The sequence below is a fragment of the Rhipicephalus sanguineus genome, chromosome 2 (assembly GCF_013339695.2).
Source record: "Rhipicephalus sanguineus isolate Rsan-2018 chromosome 2, BIME_Rsan_1.4, whole genome shotgun sequence".
In the NCBI taxonomy this organism is placed as follows: domain Eukaryota; kingdom Metazoa; phylum Arthropoda; class Arachnida; order Ixodida; family Ixodidae; genus Rhipicephalus; species Rhipicephalus sanguineus.
Genome location: NC_051177.1, coordinates 33,930,465 through 33,950,417, shown reverse-complemented (window position 1 = coordinate 33,950,417; position 19,953 = coordinate 33,930,465). Strand labels below are relative to the sequence as shown.

General features: G+C 44.1%; 1 protein-coding gene across 1 annotated transcript in view; it reads left to right on the top strand.

Annotated features, from left to right (window-relative positions):
- Window positions 1–19,414, top strand: part of LOC119382690 (uncharacterized) — a 48,329-nt gene extending 28,915 nt beyond the window's left edge. The window contains exons 8-9 of the mRNA XM_037650500.2: window positions 9,455–9,626; window positions 18,356–19,414. Of these exons, the coding sequence (XP_037506428.1) occupies window positions 9,455–9,626; window positions 18,356–18,486 (303 nt within the window). The 3' untranslated portion in view covers window positions 18,487–19,414. The remainder of the gene's footprint in view (window positions 1–9,454; window positions 9,627–18,355) is intronic.
- The last annotated feature ends 539 nt before the right edge of the window (window positions 19,415–19,953 follow it).

The following is a 19,953-nucleotide window of genomic DNA, read 5'->3' as shown; positions in this document are numbered from 1 at the left end:
CTTTTTTTTAGCGGGGTATACTTCATGAGATGCAAATTTGTACTTCACAGTTACTGCATACTGCAGTTCAGTGCATAGTACCGTGTATTGCCAATTACTATAAGTCAACTCCCCAACTTGCAACCCCTTCTAGGGGGAAAAGAAAGTTGACTCCGAACACAGCCTCATGCTGCAGCCATAGCTCACCAATAAGTTTTTCAGAAGAGGGAGTGATGCAAAGAAACATTTATTTGCCCGTGAAACATTGCTTACGACTTGTCGTTGCTTGAGAGAAGGACACAGTCACGGTCATTGCCATCGTGTGAGCCACTGCTGCTGCTCGACGTTGGAACGGGTGCCGGTGGTCGTGAACCGAATCTCGAACCGCCTCCTCAACGGCAGGGTGTCGTCCAGACTTCGGTCCGCGAAAGGAACGACGTGTAACAGCGCACGCGAAGATCTTGGTCCTTTGTTTTCTCCATTCCCTCATGCACTTTTCTGACACATCAAACTTGCGCCCTGCTTCAACGTTGCTTTCCGACTCTGCGTAGAGGATCGCTTGCCTCTTGAAAGCAACGCTGTACTGTTGCCGGCGTAGCGGTGGCATCTTGGCGTCCATTTGGCAGCGTTGCAAATCGTACACACCACTGCTTGCAAGCGAAGCGAAATGCAGAAATGGCGAACAGACGTGAGTGCGAAAAGACTCGAAGACGCTTGTTGGCGCATGTGACTGGTCATGTGGTTTAGTTCCTCGCGAAGTGTTGCCAGCCCACACGGCGCTGCCAGCTTTTCTGTGGAACGCCGATGGTTTGTCAACGAATTGTTTCTATTGTATGAAAACAAAACTGCAGGACTCATTGCAAGGTAAATTCCTCTTTATTCATAAAGCATCGTTTGCCCTCTATCAAAGGTTTGAAATGCTGCTTTCGAGACCGTGTTTCCCAAGCAGTTCGCATTAATGCCACACGGCGGTGATCTTTAAACGCACTCCGAAGTTTCGCCTCGCGTGGTTTCGCTATAGTTTCGCGATCGTCGTGGCAGATCGCAAAAATGTCCGGCTCCGGAAGCGGCGCGCGCGCATTGGGAGATAGCTGTTGCGGCGACTCCGCTGCCTCTGCGGCTGTTGTTATCGATGCGTCATATAGCAGGAAATCCGAGGACGATGACCTTTCGTCGGACCCCACAGATAAGTCGACTTTACGATTTCGTGTATAGGTCGACTCCGATTATAGGTCGACCCCCGAACTTTGGAAGGTCATTTTATGAAAAAAACGTCGACTTATAATCGGCAATATATGGTATGCTGTGCTCCCAGAAATAGTCAATGTCTCATTGTAATCACTGAGAAATATGCATTATGCACTCATTACCTTCCTGCTCCACGTTTCAGCCCTATCTCCCTCATGCCCTTGCGACAGGAGCGGTTTTTAAGGGTTATTCTGCAGCTCACTTGCTTACAGCGAATGTTGTACTTTCGCGCTCTATAGGTAGGTGAAATAAAATAACCACCAAGAATGTTCTCTGAACAATATTTCATTGTTTGCAAAAAGAAACATCTATGTTCTAGCATTTCATTGGATCCCGCCACCTCAATTTCAAGTTAAACGGTCTTTCCCACTTTTAGATGTGTCATAAGCTGAAGGAGAGCGATTGCTTTCAGAACGTGTTGAGCAGTTAACTTTTCTTCACTATAATTTGTAATCAATGCATTACCAGAAGGCTCTCCAGCATGCTGCAGCCTAATGAAATGCAGTTTCATTAATTTATTTTAAAAGTGCTTAAAGCTATTGTTACTTTCTGTATTGCAATTTTTTAACAGTATGCACACATGCAATATTCTAGTCATATTAGAGAATTTCAGTATTTGCACACACCTAATAATTTTGAAAGTCATCTTACTAATCATGCCTGATTTTGTTGCTATTGATACAGTGACACAGTGTGCTTTGAGGAAGTCCTTCTTGCAGGACTAAAGCATGTTTATCCTATGTGACTAGAGCAGACACAAGTGCATGAAAACTGCAATGCAAGCAAGATACAACATTGTGCATGAAGAGCTGAGATGTTAACGTAAAGGGGAGGTCTTGTGTTTGCTATCCCTGCAGTATATCTTACGCATGTGATATACGGTTAAACAAAAGGCAGTAAAGAAAAGGAAGCAGCAACCACCATGATTGCTTCCATTATCTGTAAGACCTTGTTCCACTACCTCCATAACTTCAGCATGCCAAATACAGTAAGAAGACGACTTGCCTGTCTTTACGCTGAAAGGTGTACTATAAGGATCACTTTCTAAGCTCGGAAAAAGGTATTTCATGACACAGGTTGAAAAAAATTGGGGCACCTATGCACTAGTGTTGCGAAGACTGAGGTAACAGCGAAGCTAGCTTGCAATAGTGGTGCAAAGCTGGAAGCAACAGCAGAGCGAGGGCTCGGACTCCCGAGGAAGAAGCTGCCCCCCCCCAAGCCCATGCCCCTTCCTCGCTTAAGCAACATGGGTTTGGCGGGAACATGTCACGTGGCTAGTGTTACGTGATTTTACATAACCTTCCCCTCCTTTTTCTTTTCCTTCTTTCTCTGTCTCTATTTCTCACTTCCTCTTTCTTTCAATCTCTTTGTCTCTCTCTCTTTCTTTCACTTTCTTTTTATCTTTTTCCTTTCTTCCTTTCTATGTCTGTCTTTCTCTTGCTTTCTGTCTCTTTCTTTCTATCCCTTTATGTATTTTTGTCCTCTATCTCGCTCTCTGTGTACACATTCTCTCGGTCATCCGAGTTATTGCATCCCACAAAGGAGAAATCACCGTAGCGGCACCGGGCACACGTGTCAGGGGAGATGGAAGACGATGAAGAGAGTGCACGCCACCATGGTGATGATAGTTTATTGCAACACCAGACAAAATTCTGCGAGCTATAACAGGTTCACCGTTAAAAGGATCACGTAATGGTGTGGTAGCCAGAGCCAACAGGAACATTTACACTGCGGAGTCTGTGCCTCTGACCCCAAAAAAACAAGTACAGTACTCGTGGATTGAAATGCAAAGATTTAAAGGGGCTCTGCAACACTTTTTCAGCGTGGCCAGGAAACGCTGCTGTTCAGTAATCGAGGCTCCTGAGAACACGCAAGCCAAACATTATAGCGAAGAACGTGGCCTGGAACTGACAGTTCTCAAAGTATGCTAGAAATCGTTCCTTCTTCTTTCTACGAATGATGCCACAAACTCAAATGATCGTGCTATATAGCCAAATTTCAGGCCATTGGCTGACTTGAGCATCGTGAGCTGCAAAGTTACTGTGACCGCCGCGGAAGGCCGTCACGTGCCCACCTGCTCGCTCGCGGTCACACTGAAAGTAAGCCATGCGTTCGAAGGAAAAAAAAGGAAGAAATTTTGAGGATGCTTGAGCTTCGCCTTCAAGAAAAGAACGCGATAGCGTAATCAGGCCCCGTGTGCATCGCCTTCTGAATCGCTAGCCTGGCTTCAATTCTCGGTGCATGCCTCAACCACGCCGTAAGAAAACAAACGACTGTGCTCGTAGTATTGGCCGTTTCAAATTAACCTAGAATGCCTACTGCAAGAGCAGCTGTTAAGTGCCCACTATGCCACAATTCTTACGTTTGCGAATCAGCGAAGGGCCCACTACGTGTCCATACTGCGACACTCGCACCTACTTAGCTGCTCACTTGGTTGATGCTTTCGCAGCTGATTATGATTAAATATGACTGAGCACTGTGTAATGGGTGGGCCTTTAAAGGGACACTAAAGAGCAAAATGATTTTTTTTTTCATATTAGTAAAGTACTCTTTCACGATACCAAAAACACCACGCTTGCTGCGAGAAGGCACTTAGTAAGCGCGCAAAAACAAAATGTGGGTGGCGACACCACCTTGAAGTTTCCGCACCATTCGCCGTGACGTCACTTGTTTTGACGGCGCCTACTAGGAACTACGTAGTTCCTAATCAGTAAGAATGAAGTACATTGACCTCTGAGGAGGCCATAGATTTAGCATACTAAGTTTGGAGTAATTTTGTTGAGCCAGTGGCGCCAAAATACAATAAGTACACTTTGAAATCTGTGACGTCAAACGGGAAGATTTTGGCGCGAGATTTAGAAATGAAACTTTGAACTTGATTTTATCCTCTAGGGTGATTCCCTGTAGGATCGAACAAACGATGGGTGGTCGACCTCTTAAATTTATTTCAAGATTTTATATATTATTGCCTGATGAGCGGAAAGAAGAGATCCGCAATTTGTTTTGCCGCCAAAAATTTTTTCAAAGCACAGGAAATCAATAATGACGAAGAGGTGGAGTGGAGCGCTCATCTGCTCTGCTGTTTTGGCTAACTTTCATTATGAATTGCACAAAATTTGAAGTTAGGTAGCTGAAATTTCTTTAACTAAATATATGCATGTTTTTGCTTCTGCTCAGGCATTTTTAGTTTTTATGTGTAGTGTAGATGTTTTTATAAAAAACCTCAAAATTGGCCCAGGAAACGTTATTTTCTTTACTTTGAAGGTCTTTATCTCCAAAAAGCCTTGTAGCAGAGCGCCAAAAATTCTGTATTACGTTCTTCGCATGCTTATCTACTAAACTGCCGAATCTTATATTTATACAGTAGAACCCCGCTGTTACGTTCCTCACTGCTGCGTTTTCCCGGCTGTTACGTCGTTTTCCGCCGGTCCCGGCATAGCTCCCATAGGATACAATGTATTGGGAACCCCGCTGTTACGTCGTAACTGTCCGACCGTTCCCGTATGATACGTCGCGAAGTGCACTCGGAGCCGACCGAGTGACTACCAAAGAGAGCAGCCATGGTGCATTTTCACGCAGCTTGGCCTCGTTTGACCGTAATATTAGCCGCATGAGAGGCGCAAGCAACAGAATCTCTCACATGATGCAAACAAAAGCATGGCCTTCGAGATTCAAATTGCAAAGATGGCGTCTATGACGTAACTGCTCGCGAAAGCAAGGCCTTCGAGATTGGCATTTATACTATTGACAAAAGCATAGCCTTTGAGATTTGTACTGCACAAACATGGCGTGTATGACGTAATTGCTTGCGAAAGCAAGGCCTTTGAGGTTGGCATTCACTTCTGCCATCGCGTTGGCGTAGACTCATCATCATCGTTATTTGTCGGAGAACGGGAGGAGTTCGAGCTGGTTGGAGCTCGCATGGTCGTGCGTGCGGTTCGCGGTCGGACTCGCCGCGCCGGTCGTGATTGCATGTGCTTAGTTCTTTGATGCCTACAGCTGTTGGTGTTGAGGCCGTCCTAAGCTCCGCGTTTCTATCCATCGTCTAGATCGCGGCTGAGCGCGCCAATTTTCGTGCTGCTCGTAAGAATTGAAATAAAATTCTGTACCACTAAATATTTTGCCGTTTTTCCTGTTTTTCGGCTCTTACGTTTCCCGTCTCTTACGTTTATTTCCTACGGTCCCTTCAAAAACGTATCAGCGGGGTTCTACTGTATAACTTTTCAGTAAAGAGATATGATCGGGCTAAGTTCAAGAAAACACCGAACAGTGGAAACTTCTGACAACAATTAAAAAAAAAAAAACATTTTTTATATTTCTTAAACTTTGTCCACTTATTCTCCTCCACATCAGCTTTCACAATCATTGAAAACATGTTTGATCATGTCGTTGCACTAATAGTTACGGCCCCTCCAATGAGACCCTTAGGCAAGGATTGGCAATTCCGACTTCTTGCCAAGCAAGTGTATAAAAAGCAGGCAGGATTGAATATCTTTTTAATAAAAGGCCGGCAGGTACCAAAAAAGGTGTCGCCAGCACTGAAGACGTTAATTCTGAAATTATTTGGTCACTGCAACGGCCACGAGCGCGGGGCTACCAAGCAGGCGCGCGCGCACCCGAGATGCTCGTTGTAAGAGACGGCGCAGTGAGGGCTCGTTTTCGCGTCTCCAACTCATTGTTTCTCTTTAGTGTCCTTTTAAAACCCTCACCCGTTGCCAATTGGCATGTTTTGACACCTGGCATGATTCTACGCTTCTGCCAAGCAATATTAAATACACTAAGGAGACTCCTTCCACTACCTGACATTCATATAGGTTTTTTTTTTTTTTTTTTCGGAAGCAGTTTCAAGCAATAGCGCGGCTTTGTGGTAGAACATCTGCTTGCCACGCAGACTGCCTGGGTTCGATTCTCACTCGAACAGAAGATTTTTTAATTATTTATTTTATTTGAATCTTTTTCGAGTTTTCGGTCACGGACAAGATGATTTTTTGCTCACAACCAACGACGCTGACCCCGGAATTTCTGCGAAAAGAGCTCTTTAATGCTAACGCATTAAAAAATGCTCATGGTCATGACCCGCACATGACGCAACTTTTTTCCCCCCGTGCCATCTCTCCCTGCTTAGCTTCCAGCATGCTCGTCGGGACGAGAGAAGAGAGAAAGCAATTACGGTGTGTGATAAATCTCTGTAACTCCGCTTGTACTTCACCAATTAAAAGCATTTTTGCGGCGGTCAATTCGGGAGGCAATGAACTCCTTTCATGAAGCCATTCGATGGTTACTTGGAAAAGTGTCGCAGGGCCCCTTTAAGGTTAATTAATGAGCGTACTTTCGTTTCCAGCGTGTACAGTTAATGTCATATCGGCATAATTTTGACTCGGACACTTATGTCAGAGCGTACATTACCTTTAGCGCCCAGATTTGGGGCGACATGATGTGGTTATCGCAGTCTATTGCTCATAGCAGTTGTTATAATAAAAAAAGAATAATGTCGCATTTCAGTCCGTGAGTACTGCACATCGCAAAGTGACAGTGGTAAGTTAAGTCGTCAGTCGCTGAAATGAAGGGCTACCCTTCCACTACAATATCTATGACTGCATTCGAGGATTTTGAGACACTGTCTGCACATCTTGCGCCAAGTGACAAATTGATAACAGTGACGACAGGTGAGAAATGGCCATTGACATCGACAAAACAAAGTGCATGCGTGCAGGCCTCGTTGCAAATATTGGTTAATCACTGTAAGCTGCATGATGCCTCCTCGAGCTTCTTTACCAGAATAATTTTTCAAATTAATTCCTTAGTGTACATGTTACAACAAATTGAACTGTCCTGTTACCATGCCCCCATAGACAAGCTTCACTGCCAGAGCCTACACTCTCCCTTTGCTTTGGCTAGCGTCCACAAGCAGTGACGCTTTCTCGCATTCTCTCAAGTGCCGGAGGAGAGGCACAACGTCTTGTTTACGTAACGAGCCGCACATACTTTTTAACATGGTAGTGTTAAAAAGCTAATTTCACAAAATTTCTGTCACCGCTGTCTGCCATTGGTTGTGAGCGAAAAATGAGCATTGTCCGTGAATGGAAATTAGAGATAGATAGAAATAAATAAATAATAAAGATTTTCGGTTCGAGGGGGAATCGTACCCAGGACTTCTGCGTGTCAAGCTGGTGTTCTACCACAGAGCCACGCCCGTGCTCTAAATTGTTATGGAAGAAAAAAAATCACCGACGATTACGATACTGCTTAATGCGAATTCTGAGCGCAGCTTCGTGTTGGGGCAACACCAACTGTGTTTGATGTTTTGGGTATCCGCAGTTGTAGCAATGTAACATTCGTTACATATTGCCACAAAAACTGCCAGCGCATGACTGCTTCGCACACCAATCTGTGCATTGCAGGCTTCGCTTCACACATCACATGCAGTGCTGTAGAAGCTAGCGAGACTTCTTGCAGTAGATGCGTTCACATGAAGAACTAGCTCAATGTTCTTACCACTACAGAACAGAATTTTCTTATTTTTATGATAAGTAGTAATTGAAGATGTTTTATGCTTTATAAACAGACGCCGTTATACGTCTGTTTTTTCGTGTCTGGATCGCTGAGCATCTATTTGCTTTCGTTTTTTTGGTATTTCATTTGCAGTCCTTCATAGCGTGTCACTCGGAGCGTTGCTAGGAGTCTCATGCTCATCGTCTTCTTTTCCCAAGCCTCGCAGATCAACCCACTTTCTCGTGTCCGTGTGCGAGAGGCATTGCAGACGCTAACACGGCAGCTCGCTGTGCTCTGCGTTCGCTCTCTTTCATGCTCATTCACTCTGTCGGTTACGCCAACAACGGCAATGCTGCTCAATGCAGGAATGGGCACTTAAGAGCTGTGCTCTAAAAAAAAACACTATATGAATGTCATGTAGTGCAAGGGGTGACCTTGACGCATGTAATATTGCGTGGCAGAAGCGTTGAATCACACCATGCGTCAAAATGTGAATTGTGCAAGGAGTGGTTGATTTAAAGGTGCACCAATTACAAGGCAATCAGGCATACTTAATCATGATTATCAGCAACAGCATCAACATTGTGTGCGGATGCGTAGTGGACGCGTAGTGGGCACTTCACAACTCTACTTGCATTAGTCATTCCAGGATAGTTTGAAATGGGCAGTTTACACCCGTACAGACGTTCCTTTCCTTGTGGCACGGTTGAGCTGTCTACCGAGAAGTGAAGCTAGGCTAGTGATTGAGAAGGCAATATAAATGGGGACCAGTTGCGCTGTCGTGTTCTACTCTTGAAGGCAAAGCTCAGGTGTTTTCCAAGTGATTTTTCTTCACTTTCTATTTCTCTTCACTGTGCACTTGTACGGGTGGCCCGCTCCACACTGAACGAATAGCCACAATCACATGTCATGTGGTCCGTTAACTTTCCATGGCCAAACTTGATGCGCGCACGACGTACCGACCGTGGAAGTTCCACGGAGTACCTTCCGGTGCCCATACATGGTGAGGGGCTCTGGGCAGTGCTGGCTTTGTATGCAAAATAGTTGGCAAAATCTTTTGGGCATGCAACTGCTAAATATTATATCTATTTTATATGAAGGCGCTCTTTTATAACAATGCAATTGCAAATTACATAATCTTTTTTTCAAATGTTGTAGCTGATTTTATAGTGGCAGAAATTTGTTTAATCACATTGCATGCACAATGAGAACAGAGTAGTGGTGTACACTCTGGAATGTGTGCAAGCACCAAGGATAACACAGAGATGTACAATGAACCACCTATAAATAGCCAACTACTACTTGACCCATTGGTCATATTTCAATGGCCAACAGCTCTGCTCACCGCTATCATTGTGCTTTGGTTGGTTCTTGTTTTTCTGAACCCCACAAATATAGTAGTTAGATTCGTGACTCACGCTTGTGCCACTGTGATTCATCAACATCACTACAGCATGATGATGTACAGCTGCACATAAGAGAATCTGTAAAGCTGATTCATGTAGTGAAATTTTTAAGAATGGTAAAAGCACACTATAAACAGCGACACAAAGGCGGCACATGCACGCACACACGAATGGACTACCAACATGCTCAGATTGCCACCGTGATGTAGTGAAGGCTGGTACTCTGAAAATTGCGACATAGGCATAACAGCTTAACCAATTTCTTTCAGTGCCACTGTTCAATTATACCCTTGGCTATGCTATATAGAGTAAATTACGCTTTTTTGCAGGCGGGTGACAAGATCAAGCAAGTTGCAAACAGTGGGATACCTTTGCTTATAGCATTCAGCGAGAATGATCGAGCCATCAACCCTGAAGTGATCTTCAACATGGTGGACCTTATCGGCACACGCAATCAAGATCTGTGGCTCTATGATGCCGATGGGAAGTTGGTCAGAAAAGGCAAGTAATCGCTCCTTCAATGACATATCTTTAGCCCATCCTCATCCTAGAGGCATAAGTCAAGTTGACCATCATTGTTTAACCCTTCCATGTCGCTGATGTACCTGTGTAGTATATCACTGTACCTGCATCCGTGTACTTTACTTTGTCTTGCACAGTAACATGAAGTCGGCGAATTTTGGTGTGTTTACGCTATCTTTTGTATATTTCTGGAGCTTTGTTTCTCCTATCACTAAGTCTGACCATGCTGGAATTTCATTAGTGGCTTCAGAACACAACTCACGGTTGTGGTTGCGCCACGTGGAATGCGAGCATCTGCAGACAGGTGGGTCTCGGACTTCGTATGTTGCCGTGGCACGATTCTTCGTTCAAATTCTCACAGCATAGCACAAGGCTACCACTTTTGAGCGTTATACCATTTGTCACATGTTTTTTTGTGCCATGCTGTGCCTTCTTTTCAGCAACAAGGGTGCTCCTTTTGTCAATGTACACTTTTCGGTTTGGTGTCCATTTACTGTCACATCTCTGTCACCCGTTGCTCTCTCATTTATTTGCTGTTGCCCTTGCTCTGCTTGGTCAGGAGAGTACTCCTTCCTTGAATGTTGTTGCGTGATTACCTTGAGATGGCTGCTTGCATGGGACATTCACTTGCAAATAGGAGTGACGGTGGCTCTTCGTCCTCGAAGTATGAACCATGCTCAGACTTATAAGCTGAGAGCTTATAAGTCTGAGCAACTGGAAAGACAACTTGGACCACACGGTTTTCTGATCCTGGCAATGGCAGCATCATAGTAGCGTATGCATACTAAGAACAGGAGTGTTGTTCTTTTAATCATACAGGGTGTTTTATTCCTCTGTCAGATAGGAATGTCCGAAACATACTGAAAGCCCATTTACCATTGTTCCTGTCATTTTCTCGTCGGCATGACTGAAACCATAGTCCTTCAATACTTTTTCTGGTCACGGAAAGCTGCCGCGCCGTGGCGCCACTGTCGCTTAGAGGCCACCCTTCTCTGTGTTGATACTGCAGATGCGGCCGGCGCGAGCTGAAAGTTTGCACGTGTAATCCGTATCTGCAATTGCTTTTTGGGTAAGGGTCAAGTTCAGGCATTGTACAGTTTAAGCAGCACGCTCGCGTAACGATGCAGTTTAGGTGCTGTGTACCGAGGTGCCGCTTCGACTACAAGGGCACTACTGAAAAGGTATCGCTATTTTGCATGCCAAGTGTTCGTGGGCAGTTCGAGAACTGGAAGTGAGCCATAACACGGCAAGAAACGGACAACTTCAGCATCGATTCGAAGCATGGGCATGTGTGTGCGAGACATCGTCCATGTGGACAATTTCACGATAAACGATGACGCCATATCGTTGCCGAGAGACAAGCCGTGCCTCAGGCCTAACGGCATTTCTCGTGTTTCACAGCCCGCCAGCCTACTTTACGAATTGGAAGTCGCAACCACAGACTGTTTGAACGTCACTGAAAGCAATGAAATGATTTTGAGAGCTAACGTGTGCAAGGGGGGTTTCCAGCCGTGATAAACGGGCCATTAGCTACTTATTGTAAGATGCAAGATTTCTGTGTCAATACGTCTTTAAGATGTCTTTTGAGCACTACACTACCCCAGTGCTGAGTGAAGGTGAAAATTATCCATATAATTTCTCACAAGCATTTGCACGGCTTCATTGCCTTTCAGGAATGATCGTGATTACAATCCTATTAAGTGTCCTGGTTCGCCAAGGAAGTACAGCACTGAGTGCAAACGTGCGTCAATCCTCGTCACCCTGCTAGTGAGAGATAGAGATTAAGAAGCACAATGCGGATTCATGGGCGGGCATATTGATCTATGCGGTTTTCATCGGAGATATTGACAACAAAAATCGCGTTAGAAAATTGTGTCGCACAACTGGACTGATACGCACTAAAACTAGCAAAGCTTTCTAGGCCTTAAAACAGCAACAGTTGCCATCAAGCAATTGTTTCATTGATGGCTACGATGTGCTGATATATCTGTTCCAAACAGATAACCAGCAAATGCAACACGTCCTGGAACATTTTCTGTTACATAAAATTAGTCCACAACCACTGCTGGAACGACACGCGTGCAATCAGAAATTAGGGAAATAACAATGTACGACCTTGAGCTGAGGTTGCATTTAATGGTAATGCCGCTGATGTCTCATTCTCTGTACAGCGCATCACAGTATCGTCAAAGGTTTTTTTTTTTTTTTTAAGTCCTGTTGGGCCAACTAAAGACAAATTTCACAGTAACAAAAGGTCTATGCACATCGTCTGCTGGCACAATGAGCCCCAGCTGAATTTGAGATTGTTTACTTTTTGTATGCACCTTGTCTTCATTAAAAAAGCATTCTCAGAAGTTCCAAGTTTAGTTCGTATAATTGCTACGACAAAATAGGATGTAAATATTGTCTAAAAAGAGCGGGGCCTTCGACCGCGACATACCAGAGAAGAAAATGTACAAGCGTAGCTTACAGTGGTCGCTCCGCTGGGTGACTTTTCTTTTACTGTGGCACCCCTAGCGGCTGCCGCTAGCTCTATATTAAACTGTGGCGGCAGTTTCGTGACAAGAAAAGGTATTGAGGGACTATGCTAAAACTAAACCGTTGGGTACACTTTGTCATGTCTAAGATAAACACCTGACAACGAATGTGATGCATTCAGACATGTTACTTGTGCCAAACTTTTTATGAAGATGTGTAATAACCTGCACAGATTTCTGGGGAATACTTTAAATTATGAACTTTTTTATTCTATATACAATAATCGTATTTTCATTATATTTCATTTACGTTATCACCATTGTGCATTTTCTAACATGATGGAATTTCCTGCTGTCGTCGAACAGTTTGTACGTTCAGATGTGTGACCCACTTAAACGTGAACAGGACAATGCATTCACACAAGGAATAAATTCGTTCCCAGCTGCGAGGGGTGTGCACGCTGTGATGGCACTGTCATGCCTTCATCTGATGGGAATCTCTGCAGCGACAGGGAACTGCTTATTTAAAAACCACTAACATTGACCATCTGGCCCGGAGGGATGAGTGTGCAACCCCCGCATTTGCATCTATTTGGAAGCAGCACGCACTATCCCTGCTTGAAAAGGTTGACCAGGAGGTTCGCTAGGAAATACAGCATGTAAAATCTCTCCCCTGTTTCCTGGAACCAGCCTCCTGTCTAAATACTTGCACTATTATGTTGCACTACCATAGTTCAGTGTGAGGCACGCGACTACTAGAGTTGTTATGGCTACCATTTTCTGACCATTTCGTTTCTCAGTGATTGTAGCTCATTCAGCTTTTTTCTGAAATGAGCGTGTAAGTATGGCGGTAAGCAGGACTTTCAAAAAGATTCGTAAAAGGAGAACATTGCCACCTATGTTTTGTGAGATTTGATGCGACTTGTATTATTGCACTTGTTAATCGCAGAAAATGCGTTTGTGATATCAGAATGTTTGTTTGTCTCAGTGTAGCCGCTAGTATAAAGGCAGTCTTGTAACATCGGGAGTGTTCTTGTCCGAACCGATTACTGTTGCACATTGTGGACCTTTAGCAAATATCTCCCACTAAAAAATACGCACTGATGCCCCTATAATGAGTGGATGGTGTGATAAATGTGATTCCATTCAGTGACTGCTGTATTTGGTTTAGAATATTGATTGGTAGCAAAAAACGCTAAGGGACCAACATAGAAGAATACAGGATGAGCAGTTACTATCTTCTATTTCTTTGATCAATCTTCTTTTCACTAGACCGGCTGGTACTTTATTTTTTTAATTGTAGATTTTAAGTCCTCAGACTGACCTATCCAAGAAAAAAAGCCACCGTAAACTAATCGCCATAAAGTTACCAGAAAAATATATTGCATATCTATAAATTAATTGTTTATTCAAGAACAATGACAATAGAAATAAGAAACTTTTTAGAAGAATCAGAAAGTAGGTGCGCTGGACCAAATATGTTTCAAGCAGTAGTTTCAAAGTAGCCCCCATCGGAGGAATCACAACTAAAATCACTTGCAACAGAACATATGTTCCACATGCCAATAGCTTAATCGCAGTGTACACGAATGCACGCAAGAAACCTCTATTTTTGTGCACCCGTCAGAAAAACCAAATGAGTGAGCAATTTCCAGTAATCTTTCCTGTCTTCTCTTGCGAGGCAGTTAGTAGGGATGTACAAATGTTAGAAACTTCTTGATATTGAAACGAGTACTGTTCTATTGAGTCTTAGGATCATATGTGCACTATTTGTAAGTACAAAGAGATTACAAATATATTTGAAGTAGAACTGTGCAAATAGCAAAGTTCTGAGTGCGAAGTGAATTTGAATAATAAAGTGTGAGTGCGAATCGAATCGAATAATTTTCGAATATTTCTAGAATATTTTCCGAATACTTTGAAGCGAAATTACAGACAATAAATTGCAGAGGGTCCCTAAGCATATTCTAAATTATATCTAAAAAATTATAGCTCCACAATGGCGCAACCAGGAGCCGCCATTTCGGGCTTGTTGGAAAGAGCATGTCTCCGTCTTCAAATTTCCCGCTTCAGCTAGGTCCTCCATTCAGAAACAAGCGTACAGAAAGCAAATGTTTATTAAGTTCGTATCGAGGTCTGCTGCTTGCACGTCGCGAGGTCATGCTTGTCGACAATCGTGCTACTTAGTGACACTTCGTTCGTTCTGTGTTCATGGGTCGACGATCTATTGGAACCCTCAATCATCAGATTACGATAGTGCGCCGCGCTTGTCGCGAACATCGCAGACGCGTGTCTCGGACCAACTCGTGGGACCCGCGGTTAGAGGTTCCGCTTGTGCGCACTTCGGACCTCGTGACTAAGAACATCACTGGACGATTCTTTGTACTCGCAATCGAGCATGACGTACTTTGAAATACAGTAAAACCTCGGTGATACGACCACGGCTCGTACGAATTTCGGGGCGATACAAATTTTTCTGTGGTCCCTGCCAAGGCATATTAGCCTGCAATGTATTGGAGTACGGTTGTTGCGAACCGATTTGCACCCCGCGACGTTTGATACGAACGTACGCTAGCGCACAGGTACGAACAGGTGCTGCCCGCGCTGTCATGGAAGACCGCGCGGGCGCGGGCATGCGCGCTACGCGACCATCAACGGTGCCTCGTGGCCTCCCAGATAGTGCGCGCGAATCTTGTAGGCCTTTAGGCGCCTTCGCATTTAGATTACAGATGACGTTCACGTCGCGCTTTTTTTTCTGACACGTTGACGCGTGCTCTTATGCTTGAGGCAGCAGCGTCTTTGTACTGTGTTAACGCGTGCCTGCCATGTCGATGCAAGCCGTGTCGCCGCAATCAGACGTTCTATGAAACAAGAATAAAACTTGGGCTACCGGTCCGTCATGAAGTCCCATTAAAGGTGGACGAAGACCCCGAGAGATGAAGCGGACGGTCTTGGCGAAAGAGCTTGGCATCTATCTATCGTGTGCAAAGCGCTTATTAAGTCACTTTTGCCGCAGAACTATGTTGTCATGCAAAAAAGCGCAAGAAGATTAGGAAGGGGCTACTAGCGGTCACGGGGCGCAACACATCTGGTTCATTTAATTACACACGCGCGCATGCACCTTATATTTACGAGTACAAGTATGATCTTTGACGTCTAAAATCTTTACTGGCAATTATTCAGAGCTGTTCATGACGTCGCTGCGACCCTGAGAAACATTAAATCAAAATGTATGCCAACTTTCTCTTGTCGCATACTAATTTTCCATGTTTCTGGTGATACGAATTTCGGATGATACGAATATTTCTGGTAACCCCGCAAGATTTGTATCACCGAGGTTTTACTGTATTGGGCACCGCGACCACGCACACCACGATTGAGCTTACTGCTCGAAGTCGTGGCTAGGCCTAACTCACGCTAGTTGTGGCTTTCTCGCAAAAGCAAAGAAGCTGCAACGTGCTTCGTCGCAAGCAATGAATCGCATCGCCCGCTGGCTCCTCGGAATCGTGGATGGGCACTTTACGCATCGGCAGCGGACCCCCGGTCAAGCTCGTTGCACAGTGACTGCTCGGAGCACCGGTGGAAGCGGCGAGCAGCTTCGCACATTGGCGCCCCAAAACGCAAGACCAAGCACGCTGCATGCCGATTTATCGTCGTTATATTTGTTTTCTGTTATTATAAACCGTTATGTTTATTTTCCGGAAATTCGAATAGTAAAATTTCGGTGTGAATCGAATAGCAAACACTTCGAAAATATTCGAAAGTTCGAATATTCGCACATCCCTAATTTGAAGCTGTCATCTCATCAGAGTAAAAACATAATTTGTGCAAAGTTGTGATAAGCTTTGTGACTGTGGATATAGCTTAGGCATATAACATGTGAGCTTACGTACTGTAGCAGGCTTTGCCGCTCAATGAGCCAGACTTTACTGCCTGTACAACTACCGTATACACTCTCTAAGAGTTATGTGCGTACGAAGGAGCTGCATATTTGTTCGTGATGCTCCATCTGCGCTTTTAAAGGGGTCACCCCTTGGGCTTGGTGAGAAAACACATCCTGTGGAAAGCAGACACTGCTATGAACAGCTTGGCCAAATCTTGCAGTTGTGCATAACAAGGAGAATTTAGAAGCGGAGCGAAAAGTTGCTATTTTTTCAGGCGCCCTCTTTTTCTGATCTGCTGGTGCCTGCTGTTTGACATCGAATAGCCGATAGCATGCGCATGCTATTTGCTAATAGCTGATGTACACCAAGAGCGGTGTTTGGATCAGATGCACTTCTTGCCACGGAGTGCCACCATGTACCGGCACTGTGCCCTCATTGTCTGCTAACATTACACAGTAGCTACACTCGCACCCAGAAATCATAATGGGAGAGAGCAATTGCATATCATCACACGCGCTCAAGATCATGACGCGCACTGATGCAACTTCTTTTCCCCATGCCATCCTTCCCTGTGTAGCTTCCAGCGCACTCATCGGTACGAGAGAAGAGAAAGCTCTTAAAGTGTGCGACAGATCCCTGCAACTCCACTTGCTCTTGACGGACTCGAGGAATTTTTGGGCCAATTGATTCATGAGGCAATAAACTGAGTTCATACCAGGACGTAAAAACGACTTTTCAATATTTAAAAACTATTTGGAAAGTATTAGATAATCTTAAAAAAAAATTCCCTATTTGCACATGCTAGCAATCATGTCTCGCAAGTCTCAAGAAAGGTAACACGGGCATGGCAGTGTCGTCTATACAGCGGCATAGTTTGCATACACCAATGTTCAGCTGTAAACAGATGTAATCGCAACCCTGTAGGTAGTAAAAAAGCAGACATCGAGTAGTCACCCTTTGAGAGATAGAAACATGGGGTGTCTTTATATAATTATTCTTGAATTCTTTAAGTTGACGGCAAACACTCATAATGTATTCTTATTACGTCTTGGTCCCTTTATGCTTTTTCTAACAATTAATCCACATCCAGTGCTGCATTTTGCCAAATTTAGTTTACAGGGCATCCAATAAAATAGTTACAGCATAGTTCTTATCTATGTCTGTATGCTTACAATGCAATATTTTTTTTTGTTCTGGTCTGTATTTACACCTGCAGAGCTACTTGTTCTTGCTTAATAAAAATTGATGATGCTGTTCACTTGGTTTGGATTCACTTGGATGGGCAGACTGGAACAGATGACGTTGCTCTTGATAAATGTTTTGTTTACTTTTGTTCATATCTTGAAAACTGCACTCCTACATTGGTGGCCTGTCTAAACCTTCAATCTGCACTTAGTCACTGATATCAGTACAATCAAACCCAACCATATCGAACTATTTTCGAACATGACATTGCTTTAACATCAATGCATAGGAAAATTTATGTCTACATCGAACAAGAATAGCCAGAACACTTGATATATCAAACACATCGGGCAGTGCGATAGGCCCCAAGAAGTTGACTTTTCCTATCAAGAGGTTGGCTTTTTCTCAGGGAAGGGAACTTTCCCACATGCATTTGGGAGAGTTAGCAGTGTGATTAGAAGGGTGATGCGCAGAGTTAGTAGAAACTGTCGCTTGCTGTCGCGTGCTTTCTCCCATGATTCCTCGTCGTTGCGGCTGTCGTGCAGTGTCGCCATTCGCTTCTTCGCTCCCGTTGTTAACACCATCGCTGCTGTAAAACGGAAGAACTTGGCTGTTATCTCTGAAGCTAGTGATAATCAACACAGTTGAATATAGAGAAAAAAAGTCTGGTGTCACCGTTGCATACAGCATCCCAAGAGGCACACTTAGTATTATATTTAAAAACAATGCCGACATTAGGGCCAAGGCAGACTAGAAGCTTACGGCGCCCGATTAGTACGCCCAGCTGCGTTTGAAGGTGTTGAATCGTTGTCTACATCGATACCATATTTTCTCGCCTACAAGCCGCCTCTGCATATAACCCACATCCCCAAAGTACAAGCCGCGGAAAAATAAAAACTAAGAAACTTCCCCATGTATTGGCGCAAGCCGCCTTCCTTGCATTATCATGAAGCAGTGCAGCGAAGCCAACTTGTGCACCATAATTCGCATTTAAACACAGCAAATTCTTTAAAAGGGTTAAATCGAATTATACGCTATATCTAACTAATTCCCGTTTTTTGGTGAGTTCGATATGTGCGGGTTTGACTGTACAAGCAAATATCCCTCGCTTTGTAGTTTAGGTATGTTAATGACGTGTTTTAAACCACTCTTTATGCTTCAGGGTCGACATCAGGCTCCAGGAAAGTGATGCTGTTCAAGAAAGGAGGCCACTACCTGTTCCGCCGGCATCCAGAGGTTGTCAATTCTGCCGTTATGGAGCTTCTCCAGACAGCCCTTGCATCTAGCAAATAACAGGTCTTTCACACGATGCCGAATGCTTGGCTAAGGCAACACTTCTCGCTATGCCATTGCTATCGTCGTAAATTCTGCGTCAAGTGAACTTCCTTAAAGCGAAACAAACACAGTGTGCTGCAAAGTAATATCGACTTCCGTTAACTCTCTCTTCATTCTGCAAATGGTTCTCATATTTGTCCAACCGCTACTGCGATGATTCATGAGCGTGACATTTTCCAGCATTGTTCATTGGCATGCCCTGGCACTCAGAAACATTAGGAAACTGTGTGTAGCAGTCCACTATACATTACAGCTTTAAAAGTCAGCCAAACCCTGGGTAACTCTTCTGTTTTGAAACTTTGTATATAACACCATCTCTGAAACCTTTGCACCATCTTCTGACACATGCCTTTCCACTGGTTATTTAAAGATTCTTTGCAGTGAGTGAAACCATCCATAGCTTGATTGCTCAAGTTTGACAGCCTGACTTCTTTGCACACACTGTTATCTGCAGCACCTAAATTAATTGTGTGTCTGAAAGATCAGCTGAGGTAGCCTGCAGTCACCTAAACCTAGCTGAAATCTTCGTTTACGTTGACAAACAATAATATGTAATGGTGTACAGGTCACTTGATGTGTGTACATTGGTAGTTCTGATGAGTGTCACTTTAAGCACTCACTAATGGGACAATCTCAGGAATTCCGCCTACTCCAAACTATAGTTTTCCATTTCGGCTTCTCGTAAATCTTTAAGTATAGCAGTCTAATAATATGCATGATGCAAAGTAAAGCTAGATAAAGGATAATCATCACCCAGAAAGTGGATCTTCAAGAAACGCCGAGCAATATCTAGAGCAGGGGTCTCAATCTCACCTCAGCTAGTGGGCAGCAGTCATGAAATTTAGTCCCGGGAGGGCCAACAGGGGAGAAGGTCAAAGCGGAGGGGAGTGGGGGGGGGGGGGGGGGGGGGGGGAGGCAAAATGTAAGCTAACATTGCCATTTTAAAAAAGGCATTTCTTATACCTTATATATGGGTCATTTCTGAGGGGATTTGGCGTCAGGATTCTAGAAATATGTTGACACTGATTGCCAGAATCGCTAAAATGTGTACATGATTATGAAGCGTACAGTTTACTCCATGGCTATGTTTAAACACATGTTGACCGCACGGGGTGCGTCACCAAAAAAGGTGCTCTTCTAAACCAGTCCCGTCTCCACAGCTTACCCGAACAGAGCATTATTAATCGCAATAGGCGATTAAATCATATGACGAACATTTAGCAAAGTCACAAACATTTTATTCCTTGTGAAGCCGCAGGCCACTAGCGAAAAGTCCGCGAGAAGTGTGAGACCCTTGATCTAGAGTTTACCATTTCTTTTAAATGGAAGCGATTTTAGGCGAGCGAGGTGCAACATCCCGACCTCATTGCAGAGACATTTTCCTCGTCTGTATAGTATGCTCATTTTTGCAAAAATTCATTAACA